The 20,488-nt window shown below is 41.8% G+C and overlaps 1 protein-coding gene across 1 annotated transcript in view; it reads right to left on the reverse strand.

Annotated features, from left to right (window-relative positions):
- Positions 1 to 20,488, reverse strand: part of VIPR2 (vasoactive intestinal peptide receptor 2) — an 880,953-nt gene that overhangs the window by 173,389 nt on the left and 687,076 nt on the right. The window contains exon 6 of the mRNA XM_069211169.1: positions 5,252 to 5,387. Coding sequence (XP_069067270.1) covers positions 5,252 to 5,387 — 136 coding nt within the window. The remainder of the gene's footprint in view (positions 1 to 5,251; positions 5,388 to 20,488) is intronic.

Raw genomic sequence — 20,488 nt, forward strand, 5'->3', positions numbered from 1 at the left:
GACTTCAAAGGGGGACCACCCGATATAAAAATGGGTCTCTCAGGCCCACTCTTCACATCACTTCCTGGACCTGTGGAGGACTCAGAAGGAGGACTGCTCTGCTGCCCTGCTGCTGGAAGGACTGCCCTTTTGCCTTGTTGCAAGAATGACCACCCTGCAGTCTGCTGCTTGAAGAAGGAAGAGTGGACCTGCTCCTTGAACCCAGAACCACCGAGTGACTCCAAGGGCTAGCTGCCTGACCTACTGTTCTGAGCTGATATAACAAGTTCCAGAGACCTGTCCTTCATCCGCCCGGCTGCCAAGTCTCAAATGGACCTGCCTCTGCCCTGCTGCCAGCCTCTGCTGGAGTGAGACCTGATCCTCAAGAGGTGCCTCCCAGGTCCTGGGCCCTTGGCTGGCATCAGAGTGTACTTCTCCTGGCCCAATTGTGGGTTCCCTCAGAACCAAGACAGTGCAATGAAACTAAACACAGAGCGCCAGAGGACCTTCCATCGCAGGACCTTATAGCACCTGATCTGTGGACTCATTGGAACTTACGTGGTTTGACACAACTCAATGCAGGACCTCACATTGCAGCCCTCACAGCTCCTCAAAGGAACCAACACAGTGTGGCTCAACTTGATACAGGACCTCTCATTGCAGCTTTTGGACCGCTGCAGTGTAAAACAATACCCTGCATCAAGGACATAAGGTATAACCCTCAGTGGGACTAAGCTGGTCCCTGTTTGTGGTCTACCTTAACTTGTGACTTTGTGCAGGCCTAGCATGACAAGATAACTGTGAGTGGCTGTTTCTGCTTTTAGATGCTACACTTACATTAGAACTTAAAATTGCATATCTGCGGTTTTACTGATTGGATTTTTGTAATTTTGGTGTCAAATAATGTATTACATTCCACTCTATTTTGCTACAGTCATGTGCAGGATTTTTCTTGTGTTGAGTTATCACTTTCTTGTTGTCTGTGCGCTGCATAAATACTTTACACAATGCCACTCAGTGAGGAATGACTGATTTTGTGCCAAGCCACCAGAGGTTTAAGTACAGGTTTTTTTAGTGACTTTTTGGTTCACCCAGACAAGAGCTGTTGCTTGAGAAGGGTTCACACCCCCTGAACCAGCAACCCAATTCCTCACAGGCATGAGCATTGGCAGAGGTGTTGAATTTTCAGCTATCTTGACTATAGATATGGCGCATGAATAACTCTATTTCCCATTTTGTAATGTCTCACTAATATTTGTAATATTCTCTTTTGTAGCCTGGCTCAGTTCTGATCTTAACCCAGCTATCAGCAATGGATGTTAGAAACAACAAACAACATGCAAGAAAAGGTAAATAAACGAAGACCAATATATCCGTAAAAATAATATTCCAAATGACACATAAATGTATCAACTGAAGCATACTTTTTCAAAATTCTGTAAAATAGCCACAGCAACAAAATTATTTTTAGCTGGCTAACAGATGCTAAGGAGAGGCACATAGGTTTATTTTCAAGCCTCTTAGTCTATAGCAATACAATTTTCAAACACTTACCTTTGAAAAGGATCTAGTCAGGTTGTGTGCACATAAGTTAGCCTACTTAAAATGTTACCTTCACACCCAGAGACGTGCTAATTTTGAGTGATTACTAAAATATCTTGGAAGAACCACTGAGAAGAAATTTTAAAAAGTGGCATTGTCCATACCTGAGCTTGATCAAGTGTTTTGGTTAAGGATCACAGTCCTCGTTGACATTACACTCCATTCTATACTCTTTTATTTAGATTTGCTTTAGTTCAGCTTTCTCAAGAATCTTGATCATGATTTCTGCCTCATGCTGCCCCAAGAAGTAATGGATCAGACCAGTGCCCAAGCTGCTCTAGGAAGTCAAATTAATTCTTCCAAAAGACAAGACTGAAGCTACATTTCCTACCCCCAATATATGTCGCCACCAAGTTGCACTAGTTGCCTCATCATCAATATTTTGAGCAAATAGGTACAGGAGCATTTACTAATTTTCTTCTAACAAAGGCGTATGAACCATTTGAAATGGACTGACATATATTCACATCAACTAAAACAGGATAGTTTGGAGTACGACAAAAATGGGAGAAACATCATCTTCAGAGCTTCCACCCTCCTAAAAACTATTGTTTGTCTACATTCTATGTTCAATGGGAGAATAAAGCAGAGACATGGAACAGACAGGGACTACTGGGCTGTTTGCTTACAGGGCTTATAAAATCAGCAAGTAAACAAATCACCACTAGACCTAAATGTCAACAAAACCATTAAGGTCTAAACTCAGGTTTTTTTTAAAAATAGAAGTAAGATATATATTATGAGTAGAGGTCTTTGATGTGTCATAAGTATAGCATTATACCAAGGGTGGTGCCTCATTGGACTGAGTCATCAACTGAAGACAATTCGGTGTGTACCCTATTGGTTACAGATTCATATCCCAGAGGGTGTACTTAGTCTTTTACATTCTTTATTGATTGACTAAAGAAAATATTAATTTTGGAAAAATAAGCATATTTTATCCTTTTATATACTCAAGATGAAAATGTATTCTACCAATGCCCCTGTTCTGCTTTTTCATGTTCATTTACTTTTCGACATATAATGCTGTAGTGCTGTGGCAGAGTAAATCAGATGGACGAGAGCGTGTGGGACAAGACAAACTGACTCACCTCGATTGCCCTTTCAGATGCAGATCTGACATACTTTTTCACCCCTGCCTAAGCATAACTGGCCCATGGGTGTCTGTGGCCAGCACTGAAACTAATTTAGGATTCACATTTGACTGAATTTAAACCCACCATACTCACCTTTTCAGATACAAATCTGTCATGTGACTGCCCCATTTGAGCCCTACTGACCGACTACAAGTGAGTCTGGCATTTGACCAACTACTGATTACTGCTGGTAATGGTGACGTGTGATGGACAGAGACTCTAGTCTACCTATATTTCAGAGATTATCTCAACAGGTGACTGAGTGATGCCGAGTGCCTCCATTTCATATGTAAAACCATCAACCAGTCCTGAATTTTAGTTAGCCACACATTTCCTTTTGGTATTTGCTGCTTTTTTTTTCAATATCAATGTGTGATGCTAGTCTCTGCATGTCAAGTGCTGTTTGCTTATGAGCCAGAAATTGTTGTAAGTATGCATGCGACCTGGATCCATTACATATACTAGTGAACCTACCACCCTTTTATAGGTAGGTTAGTTAGACACATTCAGTTAAGTATTTCCTCAGTTAAAGAACTTGTTACTAAAATTACACACAAATGACAACTTTGAAGATTGCAATTGAAGCTGCTCCCTTCAAGGAGAGATGTGTTCTTACTCATCACATGAAAACTAAACACTTACAGAGGAGACGTCAGAGCCAGGTCTCTGACAACAGGTTCTCAATAATTCCATACCAATGGAATTTCAAGATGCTTAAAGGCACATTTGGCAAATTAAATCACTCATCACTTGATTCAGTCACACAGATCAGACCAGGTCAACTGTACATACATCTTCTTAACATTGCGAACGGGCAAGGAGACATTTTGACTCCTGGTTTTCATGTGGTGGATCAGGTTAGTGGTTTGAATGCTAATAGCCTTATTGCCAATAGGCTTTCAGGTGTCAATAAATGTTAATTGTCCTTCCACTCATTTGCGTGTTTGCCTTCTGGCCGCCGTGGCAGTATGAGCAAATAAGAGTAGTTTTCACACTTTATTGATTGTATTAATCATATTTAATGCTATGAGCCGTGGGCAATAAAACTTAATTGACACATAGTGGCATATTTACAAGTAAGTGGCTCATCAACTACGATGCGCCAGATACTTTGTGCTGCTCTGCGCCTCCCCTAACAACACCATGGTGGCAATCTGTTTACAATACAACACACCATGACCCAATTTTTGGCGCAGTTGTGGTGCTATGATGAACTGGCGCCAAAAATGCTGCCGCTAGTCCAGCAAAGCTCAGGGAGACCTAAAGGATATAGCACTAGAATCAGTTTAATGCCTGCTCTGGGCTGCTGTTAAAAAATGACACTAGAATGGCACAGTGAAATCCTGTAGATTTCACTGTGTCATTTTTTTGGGCCTCTCTGCAGGGGAATGCCTCCATTGCATACATTATACCTGGCAAAGGTATAATGTGGCGGAAGGGTTTAGAAAGTGGGGCAATAATACCATTGCGGCACTTGTAAATACGGCGCAGGGTGAGGCCTGTTTAACGCCGCTGTAGAGTAAAAAAAAATGATGCTACGACGGTGCTAAGGGGCGCAGGGGGCTTGTAACTATGCCCCCAAGTATGTTATTCCTGAATCTCCTCTGTCAGTTGGCAGGCCGTTGTTTGTGAAATTCTGAATGCCACTTCCATTCATGGAGTTTTCCATAAACTGTGAGTTAAGTAATGGTAACCAGATGTCCTGAATAATTGGGTTCAAAATGAGAACAGTTACCATCACAACTGACAGGAAGCAGGTGTGCATTCCGTAAATTTATATACTCTATTGACTTAAAGCTGAAGGAGATAGGTTAACAGTGGCATATGTTTTTTATAACTTTAGTTTTGTGACTTCAAAGTGATTTACTGCACCTATCAATCACTCTTTTGTGTTTGTTACATTGGTTCAATCTAGGGGAATTCACAAAAGTCTCTACCATAACTAATGCAGTATTGAGAATATGCGTCTGTGCAATATTTATACATGCTATGTAGATAGTTATGGCATGCAACAAAGTCACTGATGACACCAAATAAAAATTCACTTCAGATGCATTTAGTTTCATAATTATATGGCTATGATCAGAAAGGCCACGTCACTAAAAATACGGTTGAAAAGCATGCTTTAGTATTGCAAACACGAAATGTGATCCATTCTCTGTTTCTCAAAGTTGTTTAACACGGTCTCCGTTTCGATGTAATCCTAATTTGTAAGACTCAATTGTAATGTACAGTGCCCTGAGATAGACAGGGCCAGGAGTGTTTTAAAAATGGATTATTAAATAAATAAATATACTTTACGTTTATAGCCTACAAAATGTGACACAGTTGCCAATGTCTTTCCTTATTCTCGAAGACATTTTGTAACAATCTTTGGTAATTGCTTCTCATTATGTTTTTCAAAAAGTCCAACTTCATTAGCACTGCACATGGGCATATCCTCCCAGACCATAACATGCTTAAGGCATGTGAAACACCCCTGTTAAATCATCATAGCAGTACACTTTAGCTGAATTGCCACAGAAGATATTTACCAATGATTGCACCACGCCGCGACAGTCTGGCGAGTTGGGGAAAAAAACGCTGTCCTTCACTAAAACAACAACTGCTTTTATGATGAAAGAGAGGAACAGATTTAGATGAATGTAGTTCCTTGTGCAGTGGAGTTTTCTAAATACGGAAACAGAAAAGAAAAGAATATGTTTTAGTGACAGAAAACATATTTTACTTCTTATTCTCATAATCTCATGTTTTTAATCAATGTTGCAACACTGTAGGCATTCAAACAACAATTTCTTGCTTTGGTCTGCTCAAGTTGTTGCTCAGTGTTTGCCACAGCCAAAAAAAATAGTAATTCATAGTGAAGATCTGCACCGGCAGCCACAAAACTCATGGGCCAGGCCGGGTGGAGGGTGAGAGTGGGGTGGGGGAGGTGAAATAAAAAAAAAAAATTAAAAAAAACTTACCATTCCCACACTGACACCTGTTGCTTCGCTCCTCTGCTCTTCTGGTGTCCCAGCAGTCCTGGGACACCAACACAGGCTCCCCATGCAATCCTGGCACTGCTCTCATGGTAAAACCCAGAATGAGAACAGTGCCAAGATTGGTCTGAGCGGCTTGGTCTACCGCGCAGACACTGCCTGGGGGGGTTTGTGCAGTTTTTCCAACCCCGGTTGTTGGAGAAACCTAAGTGTGCATGTGTGTTTGGCAAGAATAAGACAGCCGGCCAACACATGCACACGTATGTGCACTCCACTGACCCTCTCCTCCCTCCCATTGTCTAACTGCCCCGACCCTGCACATGTTGCTGGCTGAGCCAGCAGCTGAAAAATAGAACAATAGTAAACTATTATTTTATTTTTCAGCTGCTGGCTTAGCCAGGCGGGAGACATTCCATCGCCATTGGGAAGAGCTGACCCTGGTGGAGATGCATGTTAATTTTTAATAACTGTGTTGATTGTACACTATAACCTTCCATATTCAGGCAAATTTGCTGCTAAAGCACTTATTTTGAGTGGCCCATAAGTCCCAGTGAGACCAGTAAATGAAGTTGCTAACTGCATTGGTAATAATAAGCGTAGGGTGAATACTGCAGCTCTAGATGTTTCACTTGCATATAGCTCAGGTGAAATACAGGCCAAAAATGTGAAATAGCATGTGGGAATGGATGCATAATCACTGATTTGCGCATGATAATTACTACTTGTCAGGGGAAATCTTGTATTGGCCTGTAACCAGCGGCGACTCCTCTGTAATGGCACAGAGCATCGCCCCACTGCTCAGCACCAGAAAATGAAAAACAAAATGATAATAAAACAATTCCATTGTCTTTTTATTTTTATTCCCTGGACCCTCGCAGACTGAGCCGATGCCACAAGTGTAGGGTGGGGCAGGGCTGGGACATCCTCCATGGGCAGCAGGGAGGTGGAGGAGTGGTGGGCACTGTAAATGCACATGTTGGTTTGGCCAGCCACCTCAGGCTGGCCAAACTGACATGCGTATTTACATTTCTCCAACCCAGCTGTGTTGTACAGCCAGGTGGAGAAAAGGCACAGACTCCCTGTGCCTGAGTGAGTATTTTAACAGCCCCCTCAGGCCAATCACAGAGCAGCATCTGGATTGGTTGGGGAGTTTGGGAGCCTGTGCTATATGGCCGTCGGGAGCAGAGGGCCAATAAGTTGACTGGCAGCAGGACCGTAGTGGCAGCTGCAGGTAAGTGTTTTTTTAAAAATTATTCTACCCCCTCTGCTTTGCCCTGCCAGTTTCATTTGCCAGCAGGCACCAGTGCCTATAACTATTATAATGTCAACCTAATATCTACCCTCTGTCATAGTTGGGTCCATTCAGTGGCCTACAGAGGAAAAGACCATTTTAAGCTTTTGAGGGCCCTAGCAATTCTGTAGCTTAATAACGTATCGACCTACAACAAATGTCCCAGACAGGAAGGCATTTGAACGTGAGTGCCAGGCCAGATGCACCTATTTATCTGCCCTTGATTTATCCCTAAATATGTATGGCCTGAAGAGCAAGGTATGGTAGAACATCGAATCAGAGAAGTGGCTTACGTTGGCAGATACCAATACTGAAAGTGAATGTTACACAAGGAATTTTAATGACAACATTTGTTTTGAAGATAAATGTGAGTTTGGAAGAAAGATCATATGTCTAAATTAGAGTCATAGTTGAAGCAAAGAAATATGCATACAAATCAGAGCTGGCTGAAGATAAGAAAAGGCCCATTCCTAAAAAAGCCCGGGACCACCAGAAAATCCGGGTTACATTCTAATGCCAGATGTGTGCCAGCTAATACCCAAAAAATTATATGATTTAACATTTAAATAAAAAACTGTTGCAAATGACAGGACAAACAAATCATTAATTACTGACAATGTGAGCACCTGACCTTTGGAACAGAGTCTTTTGTTCACAAGGTGGTGATGGAGGAGTAACTACTTCCAAGCAGAGCTGCAGCCCGTTCTCTTTGGCTTAGACGGATGCTTCCACCACCTCTTTTCACCAATCTACCACTGTCTCCTTGACTTCAGTTGCTCCTCAGGACTCAGACAGGCCATCAATGCCCACAAAGATGGATGGATGGCTGCACTGGTGAGGACTTTTCTGTCTACAATTGATGATGGAAGGAGAACAGTTTCATGCTAGACTGTGCAGCAAGAGTGGTCTTGTCAGTGTCTTCCTATATCCCCTGCACAAGAGCTCTCCTGACTCCATGACCGACATCAGCAAGGCAGTCTGTATGAGACATGTGTACATTCCCCAGATGAGGTGGCCTATTGAAAGCACTGTGGTTTCTAGGGTGGTTGGATGCCCTCCTACACTGAATCTCAACCTTAATTGAAACCATCTGTTAGAAATGGGGTTTCTAGTTGGCAGAGGTTGGATTGAGCTTGCCTACTGTTCCTGAAGTGTAGGGCCAAAAATACTTCTTCTCTGCAAGGAAACTCCTTGTGTGTCGAAAATCGATGCACAGCCTGCCGGAATCGACGCACAGCCTGCCTAGCGGTGAAAGAACCACCTCATTGCTGAACCTGAATGATGCAGCCCGGCTTCCCGAGAGGAGATCGACACAGCACCAGCATTGTGACTGGATCATCGCCGCACAGCTTCACAGGATTGATGCATTGCTGAGCTGGAACGACACAGCCCGACTTCCTGCATGAGTGCGACAGAAACTCTGATGCACTGCCCACCGGATCCACGCAGCACCTGTGACTTTGTCCTGAACCCCCAGGATTTCCACCCATCATCTCTGGGCATCAAAAGACCCAGCATCGCAGTGAAGATCCAAGCCTGCGCGTCAGAATTCAACGCAAAGCCCGTGCCGCGTGGAAAAGAATCGGCGCATCATCTGTGTGCGTCTGGAAGTCTAACGCACACCTTCCTTTTTCCACGCATCTCCTCTGCGGTCCTCGTGTGTGTAATTTTGACACATACAAGGTACTTTGTGCACACAAGAGGCATTGGTTGATTTTTACAGACTTAAGACTCTTCTTATCTTTGCAATAGTGATATTTCAAGTTGGAATTTTTAAATCTTGATCGTTTTGACCTTAAATGAATTAGATAAATATCTTATATTTTTCTAAACCTGTGTGGTGTCTTTTTGTGGTGTTCTCACTGTGTTATTGCATGATTTATTGCACAAATACTTTGCTCATTGCCTTCTAAGTTAAGCCTGACTGCTCAGTGACAAGCTACCAGAGGGTGGGCACAGGATAATTTTGATTGTGTGTGACTTACCCTGACTAGGATTGCGGTCTCTACTTGGACAAGGGTTTATACCTCTGCCAACTAGAGACCCCATTTCCAACACCATCTATCATCGTTCCCTGGGAAAGTAGCAGGAAAATGCTTAGGGTAGTTCACAGGCGTGCTGCTGGATTGTGAGCCTGCATCAGCCTCAGTCTCAACTGTTTCTGAACTTACTCTGTGATGAGTTATGATGTCTCAAGTCACCTGTAATAATGAAATGGCATAGCAGTTCAGCTTTGATAAGTTATGACAGTTGAGCTGTGACGTCATGTTGCCTGCTGCCAGAGCCAGCTGAAATATTGAAAAGGAGGATAAAAGAGCATAAATACAGCTGCATTTTGACCAGTGGTCTTCTCATTCTTCTGACCTGCTTTTTAAAATGAACAATGATCAACAAAAAAAAGGAGATATTTATAGCAACTATTAGAACTGCCGTCCTAAGGGTGTTCTTTCCACAGATGTATTGCCTTTTGCCTCTCATTGTTGCTGATTCTTTTTGTTGGCCTTCGGACTCTGAGCACTTTACCACTGGTGACCAGTGCTGAAGTGCATGTGCTTCTCCCCTAAGAATGATGACATTGGTTTAATACCTGACTGGCATATTTGAATTACTAGCAAATCCCTGCTAAAGTTGTATACCACATACCCAGGGCATGTACTTCAAATGCTTCTAGTTGGCATACAGCACTGATTGTGCCACCTCAATAAGTAGCCTTTCCAAACTGTCTCAGGTCTGCCATTGTACAGCCTGTGTTTGTAGTTTACTGCCACTTCAACTCAGCATTTAAAACTACTTTGCCAACCCTTAAACTCCCCTTTTATTACATATGTCATCCCTAAGGTAGGCTCTAAGGGCAGGGTGCTATGTAAGTAAAACTTAGGACATGTACCTTTAAGTTTTACATGTCCTGGTAGTGACAAACAGCCTATTTTGTTTTTCATTACTGTGAGGCATACTCCTCTCATAGGCTAGTATTGGGATTTCCTTAATATACTTTTTAGCTGTAATTTCTGATCAGAAAGGAGTAGCTTTGTCATGTTTCATATCTTTGGAATGGTAATGATAAATCCTATTTACTGGTGAGGTTGGATTTACCATTAATGTTTTAGAAATACCACCTTTAGAAAGTGGGCATTTATCTGCACGTACTGCTCTGTGTGCCTGACAGCCTGTCTCCAATACACATCTGAGCTTGGCTGGGGGACAGCTGCCTTTGTGCATTCCCTCTAGACAGCCACAACACAGGACACTCAACTGTATCTGCATTCTGCATCTGCAACTGCATCTGCATTCATCTGCATACTGATGGGCTGAAAGGATGGGAGGGGCTCATACTTACACTTCGCGCCTTAGTGCCTTGAGACCCTTACAGGTGAGTAGTTGCACTTATAAACAATGACTTGATTTGATTTGAGTGTCCTTTCCCCACCTAAAGGGCTGATTTACCCCCATAGCTAGACTGGCAGACAAGATTGGGTTCAAGGAATCCTTGTGCACTTCAGAGAGTTCTCTTGAAGTCATCCCTTACATCAATGTCACTTTTGGGTATAAATACTGGTTCTCTGACCCCTTAAAATCAGGAACCTTTTGGCCATGTAACCAGACATCGCTCTCTCTGTACCTGCACATTGCTAAAAGGAACTGCTGTGCTACTAGAAGGGGCCGCCACTTTGCAAACTACTCTGCTGTGTTGGTCAGCTGCTTGTGAGCGGCAGCAGGTACTGCCATTTTGCGTCCTACCCTGCTGTAATGGCCTGCTGCCTGCTACTTTTGTGCTTTGCTGACTCTAAGTGCTCTCCAAGGGCTTGTTGACTTGCCCCTGTTTTCAAAATCCCAGAGCAATCAAAGATTTTATCTGTGTACCACTGCCATAGGATTCTACCACTTGTGAGTCCAGCCTCTGTACTTGTGACACTGATCAGTGCAGGTTGAAGACTCAGCCTGCCTTGTGAACCGAGTACTCGACCTTTACAACTGATGCTGCAGAGCTGAGGGACACACTTCCAGTGCAAACCCGAGATTGAGTGTTCCATACTATGCCAGCCAGAGTGCCTGCCTCTGTACTAGACACCACAGTGCACCGGCCAGACACTCCAAACATGACTCACAGCCCATCGGCCTGCGTCACCTCGACAATCCAGGACTCAGCTTTTTCACCCCCCAAAGCAGACTGTTGGTGGGCATCGTCCGGCCTCGCCTACTTCCATGAAGTGAGCTGCAGTGTGACTCACCAAAATACAGTCTTCATTTCCCATGAGATAAGGTACAATGATTCTTGAGACCTTTGAGGTCTCTGCACGCAGCCTACATGACATTGCAAGTGGCTGTAAAATATTGAGAACTTTAGGGAGTACTATGGTGGTGCTCTTACCATGAGGAAGTTCCTTTGCTTTTCTTTCATATTATTGTAAAACACCTAAAAAAGCAGATATACATATTGCACTGTGAATTTCCCTGCATATTTTAAATTCACATATGCTGAAAAGCATTGATTGTATTGTTATTGTTTGGTCTCATTTTGCTATCAATATAGAAAGTTAATTTTATAAACCTGTGTGGAGTCTTTTAGTGGTGTATTCATCGCATTACTGAGTGTGTGTTTCACAAATACTTTACACATTGCCTGTTTTGATAAGCCTGCCTGCTCTGCGCCAAGCTACCGGAAGGTGAGCACAGGTTATCTGATTAGTGTATCCACCAGTGCTCCACGCCTGCTGTGGGGTTTTGGTTTTTGGTTGTTTATAAAGAATTTCTTGTAAAAGAATACAGTATTGAAGTTGATGCACATAATGTTTTTCTCATCTTTGGGTGAGAACTGTTCCTGAAATATTCATGCAAGCAATGCACATTGTGTTTTTTGTCCTTTCCTAAAGGTGTTTTGCATCTTCAGCTCAGCTATCCCGGTGTTGGCCCAATCATTCTCATCCATTATCCGATGCTGATTGGTGCTCTGAGAAAGTAACCAACCACACAGAAAATCTGGTTCTCCCTATGATTACCGGAGTGCCAACTATGTACTGTTGTATATTCTTTCTTAAGATGTGTCCCATTTTATCTACATTATTTTCGTATTTACTTTGCCTGTTAGGATGTTACTTAGCAAAGGTTTGCCTCTCAATCCCCAGGTTGCGTCTGACGTGCTAAAAGGCAGTTCACAAATTTTAGGTTCAAATAGTGCACTGCCTTTTTCTGACCGATCTGTAATTTTGCCAGCCACCTATGTACTAATGTCAAATCACTAATTTCCCATTCACAGTGAGTCAAAGGATGACCGTTGTAATGAATATGAATTAAGAAAGTTGATATTTATAATCCTACAATTATAATCCTGATTAGCGACGTAAAAAGAGTCGGTGGTCTGCAATGCATAGCAGACCACCTTCCCTTTTTACGTCGCTAATCAAAACTATAATTGTAGGGTTGTAAACAGAAAACATTTTCCAAAGTAGCCTTCTTCCTTAAAGGAACAGGTGCTTCTTTAAAATCATGTTTCCTGTTTGGTAACACATTGGGGTTAGCAAGCAGTGGTTCTCAGGGAAACTGGCTACTGCCGTCTGAGGCAATCTGGTACGATTTCCAAAGGATAAGCTGTCCAAGTAGGACAGCTCACTAGTTCCAAACAATTTACAACCCCTTTTGAGGTGTTGATGGTTCATGGTTTGCAACAGCATTTGTGTGCAAATCTCAAATAGAAGGGGAACACCATTTTTAAGAGTTCCACGTGGTGATTCAGGATGTGTTGCGATCCCCTTTGCAATTTGGAAGTGTTTTTATGAATCAGAAAAGAGAATTTAGTGTACAGTAAAAAAATCTTCCTGTTAAGAACCCAATGTGTTTGTGACTTGTAGGGTTTTCAACTACAAAATAAGGACCTGGATCTGGCTCCATGTTGTTTTAATTGGCCCTGTTGCAACTTTCACTTCTGCCATCAATGACACCATAATGTGTGCCAAACTGTCATGCAAACTATAACATTATCACAATATTTCTTTTAAATTTCTCTCGTAAAATATCATAAAAGTTTTATTGTTCCGAAACACTACCTTCAAACATTCTCATATCATTCCAAATGGTCAGAGGCATAGCTCCAAGGGTGGGTGCGGGGTAGTGACACTCCTATAAATAAATTAATTCTTGGTTTGGTAGTTGGGTCCGGGAGCCTTGGGTTGGGTCTGCTGAGGTTTTAACATGCTTGTTGTTTTTGGATCAGGATGTTAAATATATATATAGATTGGTTTGCCAAAACTGTAATAAATCTGTACCTGTAGAAGAACTCCTTCAATGGGTGCAAATGTACTATTTATTGGAATTTACAAACATTGGCAGTAGTAGGCTTGGAAAGCTGCACTAGTCTCAGGTTTCCTTAGAGACATACTACTGGCAATTAAACATGAAAGAAGGTGATGGGAAGAGTGCTTGTAAATATTCTAATCACTGGCAACTGGTCAGCATCCACAGTGCCACTGTAAACAATTTCTGGTTTGCCAGACAGAGTAAAGGCAGATAGCGTGGTGGAGGACTTGAAGTCAGCCACCCTGCCTTTTCTCTGAACACCAGATTTAGAGATGCTTGCTGGTCCCTGGACATGTCTTTACATTGGCAGGAACCACCATCCTGCTGACCATTAAACTTTTCCAAAGTTTTTTTTTTTATTGAAAGAAACAAACCCTCCTTAAGCTGGAGTTTGTTTTTGAAAAATAAAAAACTTATGACACCATTTTTTTCCCACTGTATTTTGATCATTTTTCTTTCCTTTTAGTGTACTGTCCCTTTGTGACAGATAGGTTAAAAAAAATATATATATCCTATTGTGCACTCAAAATAGGTCAAATGGCTTACCTATGACAGCCTGTACTCCGTTGGGCTGTCAGAGGTAGTTTTACATTGATGAAGTCAATTTTACTCCATTTGTGTAAAATTTGCTGTTTAGCGACTCAAAATCAGCATGTAGACTTGAGGTTGGCAGACATGGTACACATTTGCAATGGAGTTCCCTCTACAACAAACTTGAAATCAGCCCCCGAGGCCCACCTAACGCAAATCATTACTGACCCAGATCCTCATGGGAACAGTCCATCCTGAACCTTGTTTATCTTATCCATTCACTCTGCAGCCCACTGCTTTTTAGCTGGGAAATTTGAGATTCACATCATGGAATCTCCCTGACTTAGCTACACACCTGAATATGGTTTATATGCATCTATGTATGAAACAATTAACTAAATTCTTTTTACCAATAACATTTTTACCACATGCAGTCATTTGCAGGCCTAACCTAGTGAATGTATATTGCATTTTTTGTTGTCTAATGTGTCAGTGCACTAAATCTTAACATGAAGTTAATACCAGGAGGTGAAGCGGACATGCATTTAAATGGAGTACTCTCCAAGAAGATTGATGTTGACCCCATCACCCAGTTTTCTAAATGATTGCTATAGTCATCGATATAATTTTACAGATGCCCCACAACAGCTTGTACGCTCTGCCAAATCCTATGTGTCAACCTCCTTTATCATTTTCCAAATTGTAATGTGTGTCTGACTGCCTAATTAGATGAAAAGGATATATGTGTCTTTAATCAGTTGCAAATTACGTAGTAGATATATATTGCAATGTTATTTTCAGAGGATAGCTATTCCTATTTCTTTGTGGAAGCCATCCCATATTTATGAGCAAACATAAACCTGAAATAGGGATAGGAGCCCATATTGGTGATAACATCCTTTTAAACAAAACTCAGATTTTAATTCAAATGTTATCTTGTTCTTTGTGAAGACATGAGAACTACCCCTTAGGCTCCCATCTCTGGTCCCCCTGCAATTCCTGATTCAGTCAGCTGAATACGGTATTACATGAAATACAAGATCCCTGTATTCATCCCGGACATTTCACAATCTGCTTGAAGGTGAAATTACTAGGTGCAAAGGGCCGTAAAATGTGGTTTATTGCAAGGAATGGGTGCTATAATCCAGACTTACATGGCAATTCCTCATTCCTTAAGGGATCCTGAGAGGTAACTTGGAATCCTCTAGTATTTCTGCATCCCAAAAGTCAAAAGTACAAAACACATAGCATTGGTAATACTTTGTGGCCTTCCTGAAGGACCAGTGATGGAAGGCTTGTGTTTGACAAATAATTGGAACATCAAGTCATTCAGGTTTTTCATTACAGTAGTGGGCAGGTCAACAAGCCCATGGTTTTGCCTACCATTAAGCAGGAGGCCCCCTTGTCATGTAATAGAATACTACGTCTTGGTTGAACCGCCCCTGTGGTATCATCTTACTGGGGTGTGGATAGACAGCTGATGATGAAGCATGCCATTATTTACTGGGTGGGGCATCTACTCCAATTCTTGGAAGAATCCAATTGGTTAGCTGTAGGAGAGGTTAGTCCCAAAACCCTATTACTGGAGGAATTGTCCTTACAGTCAAGTAACCCCCTGTAACCTAGTTGCTATTGTGTGATATAGATCATTTAACTAGTGCATTACATAAGCTGACCACCTGTTCATCCTGGTGTCATGTTTTGAATCATAGTTTATTTTGTATTTGTTCTGGTGGTCATCACATTTCTTTTGATTTTCACTTTTATTTATTGATACCCCTTCCCCTCCTTCCAACAAGCTGGATTCATTTTTGTCCACAGGTTCCTCCCCTTAGGGAGGAAAAAGGTGAAAAGCCCATTACCGTGTTAGGTGTAGTGTGATATGCCAATAAGAGTTCCTGTATAAAGTTCTCTATGGAATGACCAATGCTGATTGCCGATTGTAAGCCTTCCTTTATCATTCTATTTGCCCTTTCAATTAGTCCATTTGCTCTGGGGGCAGTAAAAGGCAGTCTTCTCATGTTTTATAGATAATTTATTCAGGAATTGTTTTAGTTCTTGTGATGTAAATTACGCCCTGCTGTTGGTGATCAGTGTAGACTGAAATTCTTTTTCACAGAAACTTTACCACAAATCCCAACGAGGTCTTTGGTTGTAATCCGATATACCATTCTAGTGCAGATCCAGTGGGAATGGTAGCCTTCATTCTTAACATATATTTTTTTATTAACTCCTGATCGATTCATGGGGCCAATGATATGAATGGCTAGTTTGATCCATGACTTATGTGGCACCTCAAAAGGAGACAATAGTGGTTTAAGTACAGATTTGCTTCTGTCACTTAAGGAACAGCTGACACAATCCTTAAATTCATGTTATATATATGGCCCATCTTTGGAAACCAATATATAGCTCTCACTCTATTCTTAGTGAGTCTTGTGCCTAGATGTCTCTCATTAACCAAAGAGACTATTTTGCTTTTCATGCCCATGGGTGGTATTATTTTTGTGTTACTAAGACCAAATCATGATGTATGTTTAGTTTGTGCCTAACTTCCTACAACCCCTTCAGATCTGCTTTAAGATCACTGCAATTTGATGGCCATCCACCAGTGATGTACTTCTTTACATTTTGTAAAACTGGATCCTCTTCAATATGTTTCTTCCATTCAGACTTCACTAACATAGTACACTTAATAGGCATGATCGGGGCATCCACAATTTCTTCTTGTTCCTCTCCTTTTAATGACCTTCTAGAAAGGCAGTCTGTAGTTGGGTGATGGCAGGTACTCAGGATGTGGTGAACAATAGGTCTCATAATTGTTTTTTTTAAAATGTTTTATGGCCCAGAAGCATGCCAGTGCCTCCTTCTGAAGTGCAGAGTAGATTTGTTCTCTCTTAGATAAGCACCTATATTCTTTGCCATCCACTATTTATGAAACGGTGGCACCTAACCCTTTGTTGCTGGCGTCTGTGGTTACTATGTTTTTCCTTCGTGTATCAAATATTCCCAGAGTAGGTGCACTTATTATTGCTGTCTTCAACGTCTTAAATGCTTCTTGACATTTATCACTACTAATGAACCAAGAGTCTATTTTTAGAATACATCAGAGGTCCACACTAATGCCTGAAAAGTTCTTTAGATATTTTGACATATACTGCACCACCCCTAAGAATGATTTAAGCTCTTTCTTGTTGTTAGGGTGAGATGCCTTTTCTACTGCATCAATCAGGCTCCATTTTGGTCTGAATCTCTCCTTCAACATAGTGTGGTTCAAATAATCAATGGATGTGACCTCTAATTGGCATTTCTCTTTTCCTAAGTTTAATCCACATTTATCAACCTCCTTAGGACTTGCCTCAGAATTTGTTCATGTTCATTGATATACTTACCCAATAGTAATATGCGGTCTTGGAAAGGTGTTTCTGATCCCTTCTAAGATCTTTTGCATGATTATTTGGAAAACTGCAGCCACGGATGCTAATCCTAGGGCAGGGTTCTGCAAAGTCGGTCCTGGAGAGCCGGGTCCATGCCAGATTGTTAGCATATCCACATTTAGAAAAATGTAGATTTCTGAAACATCTTTTTTCTAAATGTGGATATGCTAAAAATCTGGCATGGACCCGGCTCTCCAGGACCAACTTTGCAGAACCCTGTCCTAGGGCATCCAGAATAATAAAAATGCTCCGATTGGCATAATGAATGCAGCCAAAGGTCTTGATTCTGGATGAAAATCCACTTGATGGTAGGCCTTTGCAAGGTCAATGACGCTGAAGTATTTTGCTTCACCCATGGTGCTTAATTTATCAATGATTCATGGTAGGGGGTGTCTCTCAACCCAAATGCTTTCTATTATGTCAATCAACACATAGGCACAGACCTTTCCCAACAATTCTTTTGCCAAAACTATTGGGTATAGCAATTCCGAACAGTCTGTAGGTTGTACAATTCCCATGTCAGTCAATCTGGAGAGTTCCCATTCCAAGGTTCACTTGAGAGGTGTAGAATAGGTCTTAGTTTGTTAACCACCAATTATGCATTGTAGCTGAGCTTTATATCGAATTGGAAGCCTTTTAGTAGATTTATTTTTTCTGAAAACAAGTAGGAAAACTCATAACACAGATCTTTGTAATCACCCATAGATCTGTCAACCAGCAATACCTGCTCTTTAGTATTGGGATTTAACCTAATTCCTAACTCTTTTTAGTGTTGCCACCCCAATAGGTTTGAACCTTTTGAAGTTACATACACCTTACCAAAGGTTGAGTGACCCTTAAATGTAATACACACTTTTGCCACACCTTCTAGAGGAATGGGATCTATTGTGTACCCTGTAGGGTTCATATCTGGTACATCAAGTGTAAATTTCTCATACCCCTTTAACTGTTTGAATTCTAGTTAATTTATTATTGTTTATGAAAGCAAGAGTCAGCATACATTGAGACTGCACTACCACTTAAAACACAGGGCCATATTTATACTTTTTGACGCAAAACTGCGCTATCGCAGTTTTGCGCCAAAAAGATTAGCGCCGGCTAACGCCATTCTGAAGCGCCATGCGGGCGCCGTATTTATTGAATGGCGTTAAACGGCGCTAGCAGACCGGCGCTGCCTGGTGTGCGTGGAAAAACACCACGTACACCAGGCAGCGCCGGCGTTGGGGAAAATGGCGTTAGGGCGTCTTAAAATGGGGCAAGTCAGGTTGAGGCAAAAAAATCGCCTCCACCCGATTTGCGCCATTTTTAACGACGCCCACGACGCCATTTACATGACTCCTATCTTAGTAAAGACAGGAGTCATGCCCCCTTGCCCAATGGCCATGCCCAGGAGACTTATGTCCCCTGGGCATGGTCATTGGGCATTGTGGCATGTAGAGGGGCACAAATCAGGCCCCCCTATGCCAAAAAAAAAAATACAAAAAAAATAAATTATACTTACCTGAACTTACCTGAATGTCCCTGGGATGGGTCCCTCCATCCTTGGGTGTCCTCCTGGGGTGGGCAAGGGTGGCAGGGGGGGTCCCTGGGGGCATTTGAGGGCAGCTGTGGGCTCATTTTGAGCCCACAGGTCCCTTAACGCCTGCCCTGACCCAGGCGTTAAAAAGAGGCGCAAATGCGGGGTTTTTTGCCCCGCCCACTCCCGGGCGTGATTTTTGCCCGGGAGTATAAATACGACGAATTTGCGTCGCAGTCATTTTTTTAGACGGGAACGCCTACCTTGCATCTCATTAACGCAAGGAAGGCGTTCACGCAAAAAAATGACGCTCATTCCTCATACTTTGGCGCTAGACGCGTCTAACGCCAAAGTATAAATATGGCGTTAGTTTTGCGCCGAATTTGCGTCGATAAAAACTACGCAAATTCGGCGCAAACGGAGTATAAATATGCCCCACAGTGTTTTGGGTACATCGAATTAGATTCACCATCACTCTCACATAATTGAAATATACATTTCCTTTCCTCATAGTTACCCTCCTCATTTGGATTTATCATCTTAAGGTCCCTGACAATTAGCACTGTTTGTGAGGTGGTTGCTGCTGCCATATCAGAAACATTTCAAATTATTTTTCCCATTTTTTTGTCAGGATTTATTTCTTTTTGTATTTTGCATGCTTCTTTATATGATTTCTCTGTATAAATCTCGTAATGTTCTCAGTGGTAATTATCATTTCCCTGATATACTGGGCTGTTTGCTCCACTGATTTAACTCATTCAATTGCTTCTTGTAATGTAGGGTTTCTTGATAATAGTTTTTTCTGTATACGAGGTTGATTTGTACACTCGACTAATTGATCTCATAGTAGGGAATCATTCAAACTACCAACAGCACATAATTTGGCCAAACCACTTAGTACTACTATATAGTTTGTTACATGTTCATGTTTTTCCTGGTGTCTGCTAAAGAACTAGTGCCTTTCTAACACAGTTTTCACCTGATCGCTGAAATGGGTTTCCAACTTTATAAATGGCATCCTATAGACATCTGACCCACCTTCACCCTCTCTGTAAGCAAAAGTATAAGCATCAAATAAGGTTTTATATATTTCCTTCCTTGAATACCCACATTATGTAAAAAAAATTGTTTGTGTATAAGATTTAATTTCTCCCCTTGTAGCCATTAGGTAGGATTCAAATAGTTTCCCCCATACTTTCCAGCGACATGAAGACTCACCTACTTCATTTAGAAAAGGGTTGTCATGATTGCCGCTGCCATACTGATTACCGTACTATAACTATGTGCAAAAGTTTTATGAGTGACAAACAGGTATCACAGATAACTCAGTCAGCAGTACAAACCTTATTAACACATGCACTGAATGCAAACAGAAAATTAATAAGTTACTGTTCTACGCATAGGTTTACCTAAATTTAAAACACTAAGGGAGTCATTATGAGTTTGGCGGTCTTTTGGGAAGCTGCCTCAGTGGTGGACGCCAAAAGACTGCCATGTTGGCGGTCATCTGACCGCCATATTAAGAGTCATGTTGTGAAGTCAATAAAAAAACAGCCAAATTTCCAACACTGCCAGGATACTGGAGGACAGAAAAGAGGCAGTCCCACCACTAGCACTAAAAAGCCCCAAAAATCTTCCATTCATATTACGATCCACAAATCACAACAGAGGTTCATCCATGGTGGAAAACCATTGGCGGTGCGAACCGCGGCAGTCTCAACTTA

This window comes from Pleurodeles waltl, chromosome 10 (genome assembly GCF_031143425.1).
Source record: "Pleurodeles waltl isolate 20211129_DDA chromosome 10, aPleWal1.hap1.20221129, whole genome shotgun sequence".
NCBI lineage: Eukaryota > Metazoa > Chordata > Amphibia > Caudata > Salamandridae > Pleurodeles > Pleurodeles waltl.